This window comes from Meleagris gallopavo, chromosome 1, assembly GCF_000146605.3.
Source record: "Meleagris gallopavo isolate NT-WF06-2002-E0010 breed Aviagen turkey brand Nicholas breeding stock chromosome 1, Turkey_5.1, whole genome shotgun sequence".
NCBI lineage: Eukaryota > Metazoa > Chordata > Aves > Galliformes > Phasianidae > Meleagris > Meleagris gallopavo.
The window spans coordinates 160,748,197-160,768,646 of NC_015011.2; the positions used below are offsets into that span (position 1 = coordinate 160,748,197).

At 42.8% G+C, this 20,450-nt stretch overlaps 1 protein-coding gene across 2 annotated transcripts in view; it reads left to right on the top strand.

Annotated features, from left to right (window-relative positions):
• The first annotated feature begins 2,027 nt into the window (after positions 1–2,027).
• DHRS12 (dehydrogenase/reductase 12) overlaps positions 2,028–20,450 on the top strand; it is a 31,012-nt gene continuing 12,589 nt past the window's right edge. The window contains exons 1-5 of one of the 2 annotated variants that reach the window (XM_019612128.2): positions 2,028–2,171; positions 4,930–5,063; positions 9,522–9,604; positions 13,504–13,596; positions 14,606–14,687. In XM_019612128.2, coding sequence (XP_019467673.1) covers positions 2,131–2,171; positions 4,930–5,063; positions 9,522–9,604; positions 13,504–13,596; positions 14,606–14,687 — 433 coding nt within the window. In that variant the 5' untranslated portion in view covers positions 2,028–2,130. Of the gene's footprint in view, positions 2,172–4,293; positions 4,450–4,929; positions 5,064–9,521; positions 9,605–13,503; positions 13,597–14,605; positions 14,688–20,450 lie in introns of those variants that run through there. The other variant, XM_010728779.3, reaches the window with a different exon arrangement.

Consider the following 20,450-nt stretch of genomic DNA (forward strand, 5'->3'; position numbering starts at 1 on the left):
CCATCTGGAGTACTGCATCCAGATCTGGGGCCCCCAACATAGAAAAGATGTGGAGCTTTTGGAGAGAGTCCAGAGGAGGGCCATGAAGATGGTCAAAGGTCTGGAGAACTCTTTGACCATCCAAAGGGCTGGATTTAGATTAGATGTTGGGGGAAGTTTTTCACAGAGAGGGCGGTGAGGCCCTCGTAAAGGTTACCCAGGGAAGCTGTGGATGCCCTGTCCCTGGACGTGTTCAAGGCCAGGTTGGATGGGGTCATGGGCAATCTAATCTACTGCCTGGTCTAGAATTTGGCAACCCCGCCTCTGGCAGAGGGATTGGAACCTAATGATCCTTGAGGTCCCTCAACCCAAGCCAGTTTATAATTCTATAACTCTATGATTCTATGATCACAGTATTGGTGCTATTGTATTTATGTAATATCCTTAGAAAAAATTGAGTGTGTACAAATGTGATATAAGTTCCCAGCTCTACATTCAAACTCCTTCCTAACAAACCTACCTTCTCTGAGGCCCTAATGTTAAAAAACAGAAGTAATACACTGTCATTTCCCATTTCTGCCTAACCCTTAAAATGCTGTAAGCTCTCCCATTGTCTGCCTATGTTATTATATTTTGTGTTTGACTAGTGGGAAGCTTCTGCCATGCATACTCACACTGGTTAATCCCTCCATGTTGTATCACCCAGCACCCAGTTAATTCCACTTCAAATGGTTTAGCCTGGAAGGGAGGCACAATGTTGTCAATCTCAATCTTCTGTCTTCCACTTGCTTTTAGAGAAGCCTGCAGATTGCAGACATGTTCCCCTTATCTTTGAGAATGTAGACTGAAACTACGAAAAAAACATATCAGAACCATCATCCATTTTTGCTTTATGTTAAGCTGTATGCACTTAATAAATATGCAGAGTAAAAAGAGGAGTGACAAGGGAATAAAGCACAACCTGGATTAGTGTACTCACAGGAACCAGGGATTTTGTTTTGTTTGGGATTTGCTAATGTTTTTCAAACTGAAATCATGTTTCCTGTAAAGAATGCAGCTAATTCTGCAGGGTAAGCAACCGTGGAACATTACTACCCTAGAACAGCATACTGAGAAGCACCGAGGGTTACAAAGCCCAAGGTGAGACATTCTCTCTAACTAGCATAAAAATCTGGGGCAACACCGGATGTTTGTAACAGCAGGTGTGCTCACATAACTCTGGTTTTGCTCTGCTGTGTGTTTTCCCAGAACCAGCATTCATGGAGAGAAACTAGTCAGTTTCACACAGTCTGTGAGGAAAAAGCAGAAGCTGAAGGGCTATCAGGGCACGGGATTCAAATGAAGAAGAGGGAATGTTATGTCAGACAGCATGCAGGATTTGCACAAACCTAACATCTGCTCAGATCACAGTGAATATGGTTATCTAACATCATTTTAGCAGTTGCTGTGCAGTTCTGGTTGCTAACTGCAGGTTGTACGTGATGATCACAAAACTGTTTCCATATAGCTCAGAATTACATATTTACATTTACACAGGATGGAGACTGCTCCAAAAGTAATGCCTTCTATTGGTTATGTTGGTCCACGACATCAGAGGCCAGTGTTGTTGGTATGGCAGTAGAGGTTGAAACTTCTTGCCAGTATCCCATTACATTTTATTGCTGTGTGACAAATGGCAGTGGGGGCAAGATTATGAATCAGCTTCAAGGTGTTGGAAATGGTGGTGGCAATGTTGGAATATCACAAAGTTTGCACCAGGTATGTCCCATAAATGCTTGTACAGGAACAGAAAGAACCCCATATGCAAGTTTGTCAGGACCTACTGAGCCAATAAGAGACTGAAGGGGACAGTTTTCTGAATAACATCGCTACTGATGATGAGATGTGATGCCAGAGTAACAGCAGCAGCCCATGGACTGGTGACATGTGAATTTGGCATTGAAGAAAAAGTTGGAGAAGCAGTCCTCAGCAGGTAAAGTGATGTGCACTGTCTTTTGGGATAGGGAAGGGGTGATCCTGCTGGATTTCCCATAACCCAGACAAACCATCGACTCTGACCATTACATCACAAAGCTGACTGAGTTGAAGGCTGGAACTTCCAGAATCAGGCCAGAGAGGAAGAAAATCTTTCTCTTGTAACACAATAATGCCATGCCCTTTATCAGTCTGAAGGCCACATGTTGCCAGTCTAGGTTAGTGTCCTACCATACACACTGTATAGTCCAGATTTAGCACCTTCTAACTTTCTTTGTTAGGTCTGATGAAAGATGGACTGCTTGGGCACCATTTTCTAGCAATGATGCCATCAGAGCAGCTGTGAAACAGTGGGTCACCTCTGCTGGAGCAGATTTTTATAAGGGTGGCATGCAATCTCTTGTTCATCACTAGCAAAAATGCACAGCTAATTGGTAATGACTATGTTGAAAAATACTGTTTTGTAGCTGAGAATTTGCTCTATCAAACAGTGTTGTTGTGCTCTTTGCATCTGTTGCAGTTTCCATGGAAATAAACAGGAGGCATTACCTTCATAATGACCTCTATACATATCTGTAGTTCAGGCTGCCAGTCACTTTCCATTATAGAAATAATGTTGCCAATTACACCACTGCCAAGCTGTTACTTTCTGGGTCAAAAGAATCCATTTTGAGCATCAGAATCAGGGTGAATTGTTTAGGAAGACTTCAGTCAAAATGTCCTAGCCATTTTCAAGAACAAAATCTGTTTAAACTGACTGGTTTTAAATAAATTCTTCCATCTGTTTTAATAAGAACAAGCATTTTCAGATTTGGTGCAAAGGTATAATATTTATCTAGTTGGTCTCTGTATGGAAGAAGATATCCCTGTGAAAATGTGAATTTTTGCCCTCTGAAAAATCTTATTTCACATACGATACTTAGCATAAGCACAGTGCTGAGTTCTGAAGTTTTAACTTCATGGCAGGAAGTACCTTTTGTGCAAGAGATGAAAAACTTGAGTTGAGAGCTGAGGACTTGAGTACGAGCCCTTCACCAATATGAAGAGATTTAGAAAAAGAAGTACCAGGCTACAAAATGGGGTTAGAAGAGACAAAATATTTCAATTTCTTCTGTCTCTGCTGTTGAAAGCAGCTAACTGAAGCTGCTGAAAACAGATTGGACTCCCAAAGCAGGTTGTGTGCCTGTGGCCCTGAAAGGCACATAAAAAGCATGAATTAATCTAACTTGCACACTGATGTTTTTAAGTGCCTAGTCCTTTAACATGCTTAAGAACATAATTATGCCTACAATGACAATTTCCTTACAGCTAGCATAGATTGTCCAGATGTGCAACTCCAAATGATTCTCTGAGGCTTAACAGCTTTAACACACATACCAGAGGAACTGATAACACATTTTAAACTTCACTCCTCCTACTGTAATTGCTACTTGCACACCCTTTCTTACTGGTATGTATTACACCATTAGTAGGAGCAAAGAGGTTCATTTGCTACCTAAAATACTATTTGGTGCGGTGCAATAAAGTTATTTATGTTCCTAAAAGTTGATGATGTTCTCTAAATTGGAGAGAGATGGGTTTGAAGGGTGGACACTTCAGTGGATAAGGAATTGGTCGGAAGATCGCAGCCAGGGATTGTTTCGATAGCTCAGTGTCCAGGTGGAGGCTGGAACTGCGCCCCAGGGGTCAGTCTTGGGACTGGTACTCCTTGATATCTTTATCAATGACATAAATGATGGGATTGAGTGGGCCTCAGCAAGTTTACTGATGACACCAAGCTGAGTGATGTGGCTGATAATGACAGAAGGAAAAGGTGCCATCCAGAGGGACCTAGACAGGCTTAAAAGGGGGCCTGTGTGAGACTAATGAGGTTCAAGAAAGCAAGGTGTTGCACTTGGGTCAGGGAAATCCCAAATACATATATAGACTGGGAGAAGAACTTGAGAGTAGCCCTGTTGAGAAGGTCTTAGGGGTTTTGGTTTATGAAAAATTAACATGAGCCAGCAGTGCGCTTGCAGCCTGGAAGGCCAATGGTATCCTGGGCTCCATAAAAGAGTGGTGGCCAGCAGAGACAAGAAGGTGATTGTCCCCCTCTACTCTGCCCTCGTGAGGCCCCATCTGGAGTATTGCGTCCAGATCTGGGGCCCACAACACAAGAAAAATGTGGAGCTTTTGGAGTGGGTCCAGAGGAGAGCCTTGATCAGAGAGCTGGAGCACCTCTCCTATGAAGAAAGGTTGAGGAAAAAAAAAAAAGAAAAGAGCATCAGACCGCTGAATTGAACACCATCACACACAACACTCACACTCCTCTGCCCGAGCCGTAATGGCGCCGGACCGGGCGGGGCTGCCCCGGGCTCTTACCCAACGGCGGGCAGGGCTGGACCGGGCACCTTTACGTAAGACAGAGGCGGGACCAAATCACGGTGGTGGTGGTAGCACCATGTCCTGGTATCGCAACGTCGTGTGGTTCGTGAAGGGGCTGCGGGAGTACACGAGGTACCGGGGCTACCGCCCCCGAGAGCGGGCTGTGCCGCGGGGCGGGTGCGGCGAGGCGGGGGTGGTGCTTGGCGTGCGTGTGTATGTTTGTGGGTGTTCGCTAGTTCGAGGCTTTCCGCCTTTGTTTTCGCTGTTAATTGAAGTCTGTCCTCCAGAGCGGGCGAATTTCAGCCCTTTACATATCTTTTGACAGCCGCCCTTACCCTAAGCACAGTGCAGGAAGATCACACCTGAGCCCGAGCTGAGCAGTCCAAACCCTTTCAGCTCCCACACAGAACGTTTTTGAGTTGTTGCCTCAGAACTTGCTCCACACTGGCAATGTGTCCAGACAGCTCTGTGAGAGTGGAGCGTTGAGAGTATGCCAGAAAAACGCACAGTGGGCTGTGGAAGGAAAGCCCTTTTCAACCCTTCCTATATTTTTTGTTTTTGTTTTGGAATTGCTGTCTTCTAGTTTCTCACAGGTGTCTCTGATTTATCTAGGAGTGGTTACGAGTCTGCCTCCAAGCACTTCGACCCAGCAGATCTGGAGGTGGACGTGGCTGGTAGATCCTTTCTGATCACTGGGTCCAACAGCGGCATTGGCAAGGCTGCAGCCAAGGAGATAGCACGGAGAGGTGAGCCGGGGCACCACCCCGGGCTGCAGGAGAGAGGAAGGGAGGCAAATTTGGCTGCCAGCACAAATAAGGAGCATGCGGCTCTCTGGAGTGAGGGGACAGAGCTCTTAGTTTGGGCTAAAGGAGTAAGCGTGGCCAGTGGTGTGAAAACTGAAATAGTGAAACAAAAATGTAAATAGAGAAAATGTCCAATGTTTCTCATGTGTATGTTTACCTGCATTCACCTATGCTATATTGTCATTTAAAGGTGTTACTGGCAGAGTAAGGTCTACATAAGGCTGGTTCAGTACAAGTATCAGCTTGGTGGAATGTGAACAGGGTGAGGAACTTAAAGATATATCATGTGATGGAAGGAAACAGGTGTCTTTGCGAAGCCGGAGATGGGAGAGTACAGAAGTAGCAAAGTGGTGTACTTGATCATAACAATAATAGCCTGGAATTGCCTCCCTTTAGCCAACCTTTTTTTTTTTTTTTTTAAATACATTGCTCTGCATAAGCAAAGAGATGACATGGGAATTAGCTACTCTTTAAGGATAAAACTAATCCTGTTTAGGGCTGATAAAATAACTCCCCTTGTGCAAGAGTTCCAGGCACTTTGGCATGTAGAATAAAAAGGAGTTTGTGGTTCTCTTTGCCTACTTAGGCTCTAGCAACTATCTTATGAAGGAGAGAGGAGATTTGATTAAATTAAACTAATTCAAAATTATTAGCATTGAAGAGCCTTTGACTTAACCCCTCAATACTAGTATATGATTGATCTCAGGTTCCTGCTACAGTCATTATGCATAACTTTATTGCTTTGCCTGGTGACTGTTCTGCTTACAAATGGAGCTGCCCACCAGATGTTGCATAGTCATTCAGGTTGAAAAAGATCACTAAAATGATCAAGTCCACCTGTCAACCCATCATACCCACTAATCCATGTCCCTCAGTGTACGCTTTTCTCAAATGACTCCAGATATGGGCAGCTTGTTCCAGTACATGACCAGTCTTTTTTTTCCTAGTATCCAACTGGAATCTCTCCTAGTGCAACTTAAAGCCATTACCTCCCGTCCTGTCACTAGTTACCTGGGAGAAGAGGCTGACCCCTGCTTTGGTGCAACCTCCCTTCAGGTAGTTGTAGAGAGTGATAAGGTCTCCCCCGAGCCACCTTTTGTCTAATCTAAGAAATCCCAGTTACCTCAGCCACTCCCCATAAGATTAGTGCTCCAGACCCTTCTCAGCTTTGTTACCCTTCTTTCTCAATGTCTTTCTTGTAGTGAGGGGCTGCAAACTGAACACAGTACTTGAACCGTGGCCTCACCAGTGCAGAGTACAGAGGGACAATTACCTCTCCAGTCCTGCATGTCAGACTGAACTGGTACACAGGATTTGGTCATTACATCTAAATTTGAGCCCAAAGAATAACCTTGGACTCAGACTTCTTGCCTGATACTTTTTTTCTAGGGCATGGTTGTGCATATAAAGTTAAATTGACTTAATCATTTAAGTCAGGAAGAAATTCCTGATCCCATTCTTGCATGCGTTGCTCTGAAACTCCATGTCAGCTACTGGGACTCACTTCTGGTTGAGTCTCTTGAAATGCATTACAACAAGAAAGCAAGGAATTCAGTGAAAGAATAACCGGGCTATATTGGCTTTATCTGCATGCACATCATATCCTTGTAAGTTATGGCAGTCTTGATCACGTCTTCTGTAGCCTAAGTTCAGCTCTTTTCTGAATCAGTGTCATGTTGGTGTAGTGGGATAACCTTGGCAGGCAGCAAAGCACCACACAGTTGTTTGCACACTTCCCTGTTCCACCCACAGTAGGGTGAGGGAAGGGGAAAAGAAGAATAAAAGTGTGAAAACTTGTGAGTCCAGATACAATTAAAAAAAAGTTTAGTGCATGATGGAGAAGTTAAATAAGAGACAAAGAAAAGGAAACAAGTGATGCAAAAACAATCACTCACCAACTCTCATGAGAAGACTGATGCCCAGCCAGTTCCTGAGCAAGAGATGGCTAACTCCTAAAGCCTCCTCTCTTCCTCTTTATTACTGAGGATGATGATATGTGCATGGAATATCTCTTTGTTCAGCTGAGGTCAGCTGTCCCAGCTGTGTCCCCACCCAACCTCTTGCGCACCCTCTGGTCTAATCACTGAAAGGCCAAAGTGAGAGACAAGGTCTTGGCACTGCGCAAATGCTGTTCAGCAAAGGATAAAAAATAATGTGTTACTAGCATTGTTTCACTCACAAATCTAAAGCACAGCATCATATGAGCCACTATGAAAAAAATTAATACCATCCCAGCCACACCCAGTACTATGCATACTGCAGATGTGGGCTTTCCTATATATCTTGTGAGCTGCAGTTCAGGTTTGATGCAGGTTTTTCCCAGTCCCATGTGTTGTTTAAATTCAGATAATTCTAGGTCTTTACCATGAGGGACGTATTTAAATGCCTTTCCTAGCCCATGGTTTGCACCAAAACATCTCTCTTGTTGGCAGCAAGAAAACATTCATGTTCAGAGCCCTTCAAACCCGCCTTTGGGACCATACCATGTTCCCAATCAGCTGAAAGGCCAGCTACCTCCTCTGTGTATTTTATTCATACAAGTGCAGTGCTTGTGCAGTCCCTTGTGCTTTTGGAAGAGCTCTTTAAACATCTGCACATCCTCAACTGCCTTAAGATCTCTCATTAAAGCCCTCCTTTGTGCAATGAAGCCTACAGTCACTGAAAGAATGGCTTGACAGATGAGCATTAGAAACTGCCTGTTCTGATGCTTGTCTGTTCTCTCACTCATGAAATCTAGTCTCACTGAGGCAAAAATTGTCTTTCATTCTGATCTGTATATGCTTAGTACCTGATTATGCAGAGTCCCTCCCATGCACAGTGCACGTGTAGCACAAACAACCTTAAGGCTTGTTGCCTGCTTCAGCTGCGTGCCCAGTATGCTTGCTCTAATTGTAGTTGGTGGAAAAAGTCTCAGAGACAATTGCACGTTCAGAGCTCAAAGTAGGCTGTGCAGCACATTGGTGTGTGACTACTCCATCCCTGGAATAGTTCTGATGTCTTGCATTTGGATTCTGATTGCTTTCATCAGAACTCCTTTGGGATTACATTTCTTAAGCTTTCTAGCATTGGACTGCTAGGAACCCCTAAAACACGTTTGACAGTAAACTGAACTAAGGAGTGCATATGTTCTTGTAACTGAGATTAACAAATTTCTTGTAACGATTAAGGAATGCAAACCATAAGAATAAGAGTGATGTCTGCTTATATTTCAGTGTTGTTTTTGAAGGTTCTCTTTAATGTCGCCATGCTTTTAGGGCATGATACATATCCAGTCCTTGGAGAAGACCCTTGTCCTGAGTATTTGTTCTGGTGGTTGGAAAGTACCTAACGGTCATCTTGTCCAGCATCCCATTTGAAGCGAGACTTTTGCCATCACTAGATCAATTTGGTCACTGCTTTCCCTAGCTTGATCTTGAAAGCCCCTAATTTCCATTCTATTGAAACCTCTCAGGGCAGGGCTGGGCTGATCTATCTCCTCATGAAAACTTTTTTCTTAATGCCTGTCCTGAACCTTCCAGGCTGCAGTTTGTGCTGCTGGTCCTTGTCACATAATCTGCCTCTACTGAGAAATATTCTGATACCTATAATCTTTTATTCTATTTTCACAGAACAATTCAAGTAACTTGTGTTGTGGCATGCCAAAACAAACATTCATGAGATTGATTGATGTCTTAGGTTTATTTTCTAGCACAGCCCCGGTGTTTCATTAACACTAAGCATGCCTTGCAAACTTGATAGAAAATAGCTTGAGTTGAGTGCTTGAACTGCATTGGCCTTCTCCATACACACAGCCTTGCTTGAGGACCCTAGTACATTTTGCTGTACATCTGCTTATTGTGTCCTAAGCTTTCTGTTGAAACATTTTTAATAGACTGTTGTCCTTTGATAGACCATGCCTGAATGAATTCTTGGTGTCTGGTTTACTAGTAGCACTGTTGAGTCTGGATCTTCTGGGGAGCACTGGTCCCTAGGAGTGGACTATGGCTGGTGAATGTGGGACTATGAAGTGCTGTGACTTTGACTTGCACCCTTTTCCCAACTCTTCATCAAGTGTTGTGGGAGCCCTGGGTCCTCCACAGACCACAGCTATGGCAGCGCTGATGAAAAGCCACTGCTCAGCTCTTGACAGCAGAGCAATAGGACCGTGGACTGTACACAGCCCAGGATTGCTCTGACTGCTGGGAAATCCCCACAGTATTCCAGGGTGGCCACTGCTACAGATTTCTCACAGATGGAAAGCAGTCACAGAAGGTTTGTCATCCCTTCTAATTTGTATCAAAAACTAACCCCGAAAAAGAACTGCAAATTGGAAGTTACATTCTGGCTCTTTCTCTTTGCTGGTGCCCCCCTGACATATTTAGTAATTAATTGTCAAATATGTTTTTTGTTAAAATCCACGAGGTGGCACGGTTCACCTGGTTTGCCGCAATAAGGAACGAGCTGAGGACGCCAAAGGAGAAATAGTGACAGAAACTGGCAATCAGGTAAGTTTGTTGTTATGTTTTGTGATGTCCTACCTACTTTTCCTTACTACATTGCTGAAGATTTTAAAAGTTAATTCATTGCAACACTCTTGCGACAACATTTATGGAGTTGGAGGTTTTCTAAATCTGAATAACATGCTCTTGATTTGCTAAGGATGTCTTTCCTGCTTCATGTACGTGGTCCTGATTTTATCCTTGTAGACTTTTCTATCTCTTTTTCTTACAGCATTTTTTCCTTATCTCATGCTTTCTGTTACAGATTCTTTTTGCTTCTGCATATATCAATCTACAGTACACCTCCGTAGCTGTCACTGTTGCTTTAGTAATTATTCTAGAGGGTGTGCTTGTGGAGAAGTGGAGCCAGTGTCTTTGTACATTGGATGAAGATCTGTCTTTGTTTTAAGCAGGGCCTTGGCTCTTAACGCAGTATTTTGATTCCAGTAGTAGTGTTTAATGTGTGTCAAACATTGTGAAGACTTCTTATGGTTTGAGATACCTTACTGAATAATTTGTGCTCTTTAATTTCAGCTCCCAAATGTGGCACTTCTGCTCTTTAATGGAGGTGAATTAGATCAGTCCTTGTGTAGAAATACTCTCCAACTGTCTAGAAAAGCACGATCCCCTGATTGTAGTAAGATACAGTTATGAAAGGACTGGTGATTATAAGTGTTACTTTCTTTTCTAGCTGCAGTCAGACAACCTGGGCAGAGGGGTGAGTTTCATGACCTCTGAGGGTTCCTTCATGTTCTGTATTCTATCATTTGTGAAAACAAAACTCAAGGCACATAGTATTCTTCCTCTAAATGCAGCACATCTACTGCATACTGAGTTTTGGTAGAGAACAAACCTGTAGTTTCTCTAGTCATAAAAGAACATGAGAGAACTTGTGTGTGACCAGGGGTCCTGGGCACTTGTATGGAAAGGGGCATTTGTTAAAGTGTTAGATGAGCTGTACAAGTGGCCCTGCACTGGAAAAAGTCATTTTTATAAGGAGTCCACAGGAACATCCTTCTTTCTAAGTAGCCATTCAGCAGCAATCCAGAAAGATAATAAAATACTTTATCTGCAACTTGACAAGTTTCAAGCAGACCTAACTTGCTCTTCCTGGTTATCTGGACAGAGATCCTGTTGTAATATGTGACAGAGATTTGTTTCCAGTTTCCACAGCAAAACATGCTGGGGTTCAACGCTGAGATGAGTTATTATTTGGCAAGCACTTGCACCTTAACCTGGGAACTAGGAAGGTCTCCTGATTTTCTAAATAGATCTACTCATGGAGATTAGATCTCACCTTGAGAATGACTTTGCTACCATGAAGGACTTTTATAGGGAACAGATCTGTGAGTTCCTTTTCTGAGCCAATGTGACAGTCTTCAACAGATAAGTAATGATTTAGGTCTTTTTCAGTTTCTGAAATCGCTTGTAATATTCAACATCTGCCCCCAGATCTCCTACTCTTCTGTTGCAGTAGTTAGTTGTAGTAGCTCTGAAAGTAGAAGGCTCTTAGAGAGATCTCTGGTTAGAATCTACAGAAGTGTCAAGTTTTTTGTTGAGAAATGAGCATTATGATGAGAAAATTCTGAGCTATTTTAAATGAGGAGCTGAAATCCAGTGGCTAAAGAGAAGACAAGTGTTTTTATCTTCAAGGAAGCAGAATTATAGATTGGGAACGATGCCTTATAATTTTCCCAGCTTCTTCGCTTGTCTCTTTTGCTTATATAATGAGTATTCAAAGGAACAGTTTGAAAAAAGAGGAGGTCTTTTAATGATTATTTGTTTCTTTGCATGAGAACGCATCCTCTGCATAATTATCTTGGGAATATCTTTCCTGGCGTACGTCATAAGACTGTCTGTGGTATGTCTTCAAGACTAAGCACTATGCAGGAGAAGAGTGGGATTTGCAGTGCCTTCTGTATGCTGATAAATGCTACTCTGCTTATACTAGATAGAGCAGACATTTACAAAAGCAGAGAATTGCCTTTAACAAGGACTAAAAGGTTTTAGATGTTTTGGAGAGAGGAAATATTTTAGATTTAGCGGGTTGGAAGATTGTAACTTTGCTCTCATGTCAAGCTTTTCCTCTTTTATTTTACTGCGTTCACATCCCTGCCCATAGCATTTCAAAACAAGGGTTGACTGAAAGGGACATGGCAATTCATGCAGCACTTAGTGTGGAAAGAGGTTGCAGAAGGCACACAACACTCTGCTTAAAAATAGTGGCATGGGCACAGCGATGTACCTGAAGGTGTGCTCTTCTGCCCTGCTTCAGAGGAATAATACGTGGGTGCTGTGCTGCACAGAGTGACTGGCACTTCTCCCTGAGCCTGAGGCAGAGCACAATGGGGTCCTCATCAGTTGGGCTCTGCTGTGGCCAAGGTGCTGGGCTGCCAAATGAAGCATCTGCTGGACATGGAGCAAGCTGCATAGCTTTTGGGGGAGGAAAAAGGAGGTGGACAGGGTCTTTGCAAAGAGCAGAAGAGCATAAACCCCACTTACCTGGAAGGATGGAAAGCTAGGGCCTATCCTCAAGTAAATGGATGGAGACTCCTAAGATGGGGAAGACTGGGCATTTGTGAATGCTAGCAGTAGAAGGCAGGATTGTTCTCAGCCTGCAGGTGTTCATTTGCAGGATAGGTATAGTGCCATGGTAACAGATGGGGAAGAACAAACTCTGTCAGGGGAGGATTTGAAGCCAGCTGAGCCTGCACCGTTGTTGGCACCAGGAGGAAGGGTGGATGAAAATGGCTGGAGGCTTCCTCCTGTTGGGGATGGAGGCATCTGCTTGTTGTTTTGACTTGATGTCTTGAGAGATTTGTCACTTGCTAATGTGGTTTGAGCTGGTGAACAGTAAGACAGGTAGAAAACTGCTTGGGCCATTAGGCTCAGAAAGTAGCAGTCAACAATACAGAGCTGATCTGATGAGCAGTTATTAGTGGCATCCCTCATAGGTCAATACTGGGGCAAGAGTTTAATGCCTCTATTGACAGTCTGGACAAATAGATCGAGTATAATCTTTGTCAGATTGCAGATAGCTTCAGTTTGTGGGGAGCTGGAGAGTAAAGGTGCTATTCAGAGAAGCTTAACAGGTAGGAAAATGGACAGAAATGAACCTCATCAAGTTCATCAGGAGCAGTCCTGCCCAGGAGTGCAGTTCTCCCACAGACTAATATGGCCTGGGACTGACTGGAAAACTGCTCTATAGGAAAGGGCTTGGGGTTGATGCCATGACCCTGAGCAAGCAGTGTGCCCTGAGGCAAGGAAGGCCAAATGCACCCTGGGCTGAATGACCAAGTGTAGCCAGAAGGTTGAGAAAAGTGCTGAGCCTTTGTGAGACCACAGCAGGACACCTACGTCCAGTTTGGGCCTCCTGGAACAAGGAAGTCTTTGATGTCCTAGAGCAAGGCTGCCAAAGTTACAGAGGAACTAAGATGTGTGTGGGGAAGAGGTTGAAAGGAGTTGGTTTCGCTCAGTGTTAAGAAGAGAAGGCTGAGGTCTACAGCCTTATTACTATGGCACACAGCTTGCAAACCTGACTGTTGACTGGGTTTTACCTTGCAGTGCTGTATCCATGCTGTACAATACAGCACTGATCTAGCAGTACATGAAATAGACATTCTGTGTCAGATTGCCAGACAGAAATGAAAACTGGGGTCCCTTCAACCATACATTAAGCATTAGAAAGTCATGGCTCAGGAGCAGGTGAATCAAATGATAAAAGATGTATCTAGGAAAATATTTTGATTTCCCAATTTTGCTTCTTAGCCACAAGCGTTTCAGATATGTTCTGGAGATAATATTTTTTCATATGACTAGAATAGCTTTACAACTAGTCAGGCCTTAATAGTGAGCAGGACCTATTCACTATCCATGTTGATTGTAACTTACTTTTCTTCGTTTAGAATATCTTCTTGCATATTGTGGACATTTCTAACCCCAAAGAAATCTGGAAGTTTGCTGAGAAGTTCAAAACTGAACATAAATTGAATGTGTTGGTAAGTGTGCATACTTAAATCATGTGTCTGTCTTCGGAGTGCCTGTCCTCTGAACTTAGCCAACAGATGGTCCAGATTTGGCAGTTCTCTCCTTAATGTTCTCTGAGTACTGCTATAGAAGTTTCCATGGTCCATTTGCTTTTGTCCATTCTCAGTTCACATACACAGATATGATACAAAAAAGCGAGAAGTGCAGTGATTTTTTAGTTGCATCTTTTGAAGTTCTCACTGCAGATTTTCTATTTTATTACTGATAACTTTGTGGCCTTCAGGTTGCATATTCAGGCTATGCATATTTCTCTAAACAAAAATATGGCAGAGAACAATGCCTCCCCCATGTAGTCCAACCCACCCTGTCATTGGCAGGACACCTTCCACTAGATGAGGTTGCCCAGGGCTCCATCCAGCCTGGCCTCACTTCCACGGAAGGAGCATCCACAGCTTCTTTGGGAAGCCTGTTTCAGTTCCTTACCACTCTCACAGTGAAGACTTTCTTCCTAATATCTAATCTAAATTTCCCCTTTTTTAGTTTAAAGCCATTACTTCTTGTACTCCTTGAAGCCTTCTCGTCTCGAGGCTGAAAAGCCCCAAATCTCTCAGCCTGGTTCTGTGTGAGAGGTGCTACAGAAAGTGAATTTTCCCTAGTAGAGAAATATCTAATGGAGAGTACATCACCACGTAGCACCAATGGGATCTCTCAGATGAGATTAACATACTACACTGCTTATTTGTCCTAATATCTGTGCTCTGCAACCTGCATATTACTTCTGTGAGAAGATATTTTAATACATGGAGTAAGGCACTAAGATGGGTTGGCTTTTAGTACCAATCCATTTCTCTGAAGATCCTTTCTTCTGTGAAAAATGTTTGTAACTGTAAATTGACTTGGAATAGTGTGATTTATAGAAACAGTATTTAGCATTGTGCCAAAAAAAGTCAAACTATCATGATTTGCCTATATGTTTGGTTTTGTTTGTAGACATTTGTCTAGATTGCTTTTGTTTTACAGATTAACAATGCAGGGTGTATGGTAAACAACAGAGAGTTAACTGAAAATGGACTCGAAAAAAACTTTGCAACAAACACCTTGGGTGAGTACTGGGGGCCTAATTCTGAACAATGATACTTATGCATGAAGTGTTTACAGCTGGGCTCTTTCTGCTCGAAGAGGGATTGTATTATTGCTATGTCAGGGAAGAAGTATGAAAGTAAAAAAAGAACTATTGCAGCTTGTGTGGAGTGTCCTATTTGAATTTCTCCATTTTTCAGCTTTTGTCATATCAGTACCTTTATTTATTGTAGCAGCAGTGAACATATGCAGATAAGATTTAATTAAATTGCTTCTGAAATGTGATAGGAAGCTTTGTTCCAAGCAGTGCTGCTGCTGATAGTCTGTGTGATCAGTGTGCTCCTGTGCCTTGTTTAGAGCTCTGAGCACATTCGTATGTTTCAGTAGGCCTGAGCAGTCCTAGTGCACGTGGTGGATGCACATTATATAGGAAGGCTGTACCTTCTTTAGTGCCTTGGGCATTCTCAAACAGACACAACTCCTAGTCAAGTGATTGAGCAGTTCTGGGTAGTCCTTCACACCCCAGATATAAGGGGCATATCTGATGAATGGTGGGGATACAAGAGGGTTAAATTAAGGGAAATAAGGAAGAAAGAGGTGAGGACAAGCAGAGAAGACGGTAAGCAAAGTGAAAGGTTCCCCCATAAGAGCCGTGGAAAAGATGTGAACACACAGGAAGCCAGCAGTGAGAAGAGCTGTGTGCTGCCACTGATGTACAAAGGGTTGAAAGCTGCACCTCTTGCAAGGAGAGGTGTGTTGCATGCTGCTGTCCTGTTGTTCTCTTTTCCCTTCACACAAGTACGTGGCTGTACAAGGGGACTGTTCTTAACATAATCGGAAGTGGCACATTAAAAAGGAGTTGTGGTGCTTTGTTTCTCTGTTTTCCTCATGTTTATCAATATCTGGGATGAGGAAGAGGGGAACCTTAGGCTGTAAAGATGGGCATCTGCAGAGCTAAGCATTCAGAGCCTGGGAACCCTTGTTTGGTTTTATTCTTAGCTTTGTTTTGCATAACTTCCTTAACTCTTACTCTTTACTTCTGAAAACTAACATTTTGGGGTAGAAATACCTTGTGCTTAGTTGATATTGCACACACACATTGTTTTTCTGCAAGTCTGACTGCATTAAAGTGACAATTAAAAATTCAAGTATAAAGGCACAGTTTCTGTTTCTTCAATCTTGTAGTAGCACTCTGTTTCTTGTGGCCGGAATTCAAAATGAGTTTTACTTTGCCATCAGATTTTCCCTGGCTGTAGAAGTAGAACTTTGACATGAGAAATGTATCCCCCTTGTTGTCTTTCAGACAAAAATTCAGCAATGTGCAAAGGTGCAGTTCATCTGGAGAGAAGCAGAGTGAAGCAAATACAACAGTTTGAACATGAAAGCATGTATTTGTGTAGTTTTAAGCACTGAGGAAATGAATTGCTGGGGAGCTGTATGAGTACATCACCTGAATCAGATTTTATCACACAAGTAGAAGCAGCAAGTTCTGCTTTCCCAGCTGTAAATCAGCCTCGCTAGAAATCTACAGCAGGATAAAGCTGCACGAATATGGTAGAGGAAGCTGAATTATGATTGTGCTGAACTAGGAAAGTGCCTGTATTATCTTCTGTCAACGTTATGTATAGATCTTCTTTAGTCATTTGTGTGTCACTTGCTGCTTGAGTGTGTAAGAAGGTCAGGGAAGTGGCTGCACATTTGAGCAGATGAGGTAAGGCAGGTAAGTCATCTTCTGCTGTCCATCTTCTGCAGAGTTCAGAGAAGGAGTGGGTTGTCTGCCTAGGCTGGTTCTCTTTGCAACAGTAAGGATTGTCTTTTGAAGCTTTAGAATAGAGTGGGACTTGGCTGATGTGGAAGGGACTGTTTGTGTAAGGGAACACTTCTGCTTGCACATCAGGCATGCATGGGGGATCAGTGCTATCAACAATGCAGGTGTTTTGCTTCAAAGTCAGAGATGAGATAATAAATCATTCCTGTCAGAGTCACAGTAGAAGAAAGTAGTATGGAAAAATGCATGTCAGAGCAGATGCTATGTTAAGCCATTTCCCTGACTACTGTGTACCTTTGGGCATGCTTTACTTTGAAGAAGTGATTTCTCAGTAACTAAAGGCATGCCCCAAGTTACTTCTCAGTAACTATCTGTTACAGATTCCCAGAGAAAACCTTGGCTATGTTAGACTTGGCAGGTATATAGGTTGGCTATAAACCAGGATGTAGTCAGAGAGGACAAACTGAATTCTCCCGCCTGCTTTTATCCTCAGAAAAACCGTAGCCTGGCCTGTTTTGAACATCTGCAGTTGTCCCTCTGTTGTTAGCAGCATAGAAGCAAGAACTTGTGATTGCCTGATTTCTGTAGAATAAGAACATTATTAATACTTTTTTTTTTTTTTTCCCCCAGAACTTCACATGCAGAGTGTTCCTTTCATCTTTCTTTGACTATTTGTTTCAACTCTGAATCTTAGCTTGGGTCTAATAAAGGAACGTGTAGGTTGCAGCTATCTAAGAATGCAAGAATTAGCTATAAAATGCTTTAAATACGGAGCATAGTCTGTTAGTTCTGTATCTGATACCTGATTAACATTTACATAAGCTCTAGGATTGCTCATTTAGGTGTCTAAAATGCTGTGAAGCTTTTAAATCCAGGCTGTGGATATTTTCCTCTTGACTGACTTGTTAGTGTGTTTTCAGATATTTTGCATAATGGGTGTTAGAGTTCAGTTCTAATTGATCATCCTTTCTTGGAGAGAGTGGGCAAAAATGAATGCATAAGCCCTCTGATAGCTAAGATGAATATGTAAAAAAATAATAGTACCGGTTAAAATAAAAAATAAACCTCCCTGAACATGAAACACCACTGACTGGCTAATTGGGAACAGTTCACTGCATTAGGAGGTACAAAGACCTCTCTGGTGTTTCAGCCCCGTGGAAAAAGACTTGGGGGTCTTGAAATACAAAAAGCTAAACATGAGCCAACAGTGTGCATTTAGAGCCTGGAAGGCCAACTGTATCCTGGGCTGCATCAACAGAGGGGAAGCGGCAGGGTGAGGGAGGGGATTGTCCTCTGCTCTGACCTCATGAGGCCCCATCTGCAGTAATGCATTCAGGCCTCCAGCACAGAAGGGATGTGAAGCTGTTGGAGCAGGTCCGTGGGAGGGCCATGAAGATGATCAAAGGGCTGGAACACCTCTTCTGTGAAGAAAGGTTGAGGGAGTTGGGCTTGTTCTGCCTGGAGAAGAGAAGGCTGTGGGGAAACCACATTGTGGCCTTCCAGTACTTAAAGGGAACTTCCAAGCAGGAGAGGGAACGACTTTTTGCATGGTCTGATAGTTACAGGACAAAGGGCAATGGCTTTAAATTAAAAGGGGGAGATTTAGGTTAGATGTTAGGAAGAAATTCTTCACTATGAGGTTGGTGAGGCCCTGGCACAGCTGCCCAGAGAAGCTGCGGGTGCCCCATCCCTGGAGGCAATCAGTGTGCAAGAGCCCAGAAGGCCAACTATACCAGGTTAGATGGGGCTGTGCGCAGCCTGAGCTGCTGGGTGGACTGTCCATGTTGGGTTGGAAATGGATGGGCTTTAAGGTCCCTTCCAACATAAACCATTCTATGATTCTGTGATTCTACAATTAGGCAGGTGGGAGAAGTATATGGAAATCCCAACTGCGGGTTGATGGTTCCAGCTTGTAAGTTCTCCCACTTCAAACAAAGACCAACTGTAAAACCAACTGCATTCAGTCATTTTGGGGAAAAAATACAACAACAACCCAACAACTATCAGTGTTGGTAGGCAAGTGGAAGCAATCTGTTCCTTTTGAAGCACTAGAAATTCAGCTGAAACAGTCCCTGTTTTCTCTGTTTCATTGTCCTCCTCACTTTACTTTTACTCAACACATCTTCTTGCTTGACGTGGAGAAGTAGCATATACATTACATTTTATTGCTACTTAACAGCCAAGGGAATGCTAAAACACACTCAGAGGTAAATAAGTTGTGCTCCCACTGAGTGTGACTTTCTCAGTCTAATGAAACCTCCTGTGCTCTCGTGTTGCAATAATAAAGCTGTATACAGTTACTCTGTGTGCAAGAAGGGGTAGAGCCAGGGGAAATAAGATGTCAGGGCTATAAGAAATAAGATGCGAAGCCCATGTATGACAATCTGCCTAACCTGACTGAATATTTTTCAGTCTCTTCCCTCCACATAAACCATACCTAACTGGGTGTCATATGAGCCAGCATTGCCTGTCAGACTGTGTCTGAACTATTTGGAGGTCAGGCAGCTTGGATGGCAGTGCTGTGCTGCCATGAGGTCAGTCTTGATCTTTGCAGACAGCCTTACTTATGTGAAGGAGCCTGTGATACCAATTTACTTTTACTGAGTTTTGAGACAGAGAGATGAGAGGTGCTATAAAAAAAGGTAAAGTTAGATGTAGTTGTAAATCTACTAGCTGTACTGAATTCTAGGTTCCCAGGACACAGAGGAACCTTTATTGAGCTGAGCTTTGTAATTCAAGGGAAATGTGGACCTTTGTTTTGTCTTTCATGTTCATTAGCTCTTCCCATGCACTCTCAGTTATTGCCTAGTGTAGTGGAATTGCCCCTCAGAGACAGTGCACTAAAATCCTCATTCCTGATCTGATACTCAGGAAACAGGCTCAGGGATGCCTCTCACTTCAAACTGTATAAATTGAAGGCTTGAAAAGATAACCAGGTCAAGAAAGCTTGTGCTTTTTATTTTCTCCTTTCTTTTAAGCCTCAGACATAGGAAAAGCAAGCCAGTTTACTTAACTCATTTTTACCAGATGAGCGAGCCATTGAAATCTATATTATAAAACTTTGTTCCCATTTTTTTTCACAGTTGAAATAGCATTGTTCCTAATAATACTGCAGAGCTCAGGAAGATGGAAAACTCCATTGAGTGTAGTGCTGGCTGCCTGCCCTTATCTGGATGTTAGCAGATTAGAAACCTCACCAACAATTTACCACTAATTGCCAGACAGAACATCAAGCAAAAACTATTGTAGAATCCACTGACACACTTGGGCCTACAGTAATTGGATGAATTAATTTGATGTTACAAACAGGTAGTGGCTTTACAGTATTACTTCTGCTGAAACAATAATTTTCTTTATAAGTCAATGTAAAGTATAGGTTTGGGGGTCAGTTGAAATCTGTAAAGCAGATATAGGCATGTATTCTTGTACTATTACTATATGTGGCACCTTGCTGACTTCCAAATTGGAACTATACGAATCTTGAGGATTCTTCCTTACTTTAGCAGACTAAATGTAAGTTCCAACACCAGCATTTTGGCAATCTGCCTTCACAGTGTCAGTTTTATTTTCTGTTAGGGCTGTTCTGTCTTTTGCTTAAACTTCACGTTCTGTTACAGAAGGATTTGTAACCTTGTGTGGAAAGACCTGATTCACTGTAGACTTCAGCCCATTGCAGGGAGATAGCTTTCATTTTGGTAAAATGATTTGATGCTGTTGTAGAGATAGTGAGGTGAATTAACTACTAGAAGAAAGTGCAGAGCTACCTTTCAGCAAGACTAGCAAGAGTTTTCCACAGTTCCCTCAGCTTCTACTTCAGCTCATGTGAAACATGGCCTGAGTTTATATTGATATTTGTGAAGCAGCCCAGCTGATTTTTGTTACATTTTTTTGAACAACTTTGTGTATGATTTGTATGTTTACTTCCCTAACAGCTCCTCGTTTCCTACGCTTCCATCAGTGAGGTTTCTCTGTGTGACTGTGAAACGCTGCATTACTGCTCGTACAGTTTGACAGAGG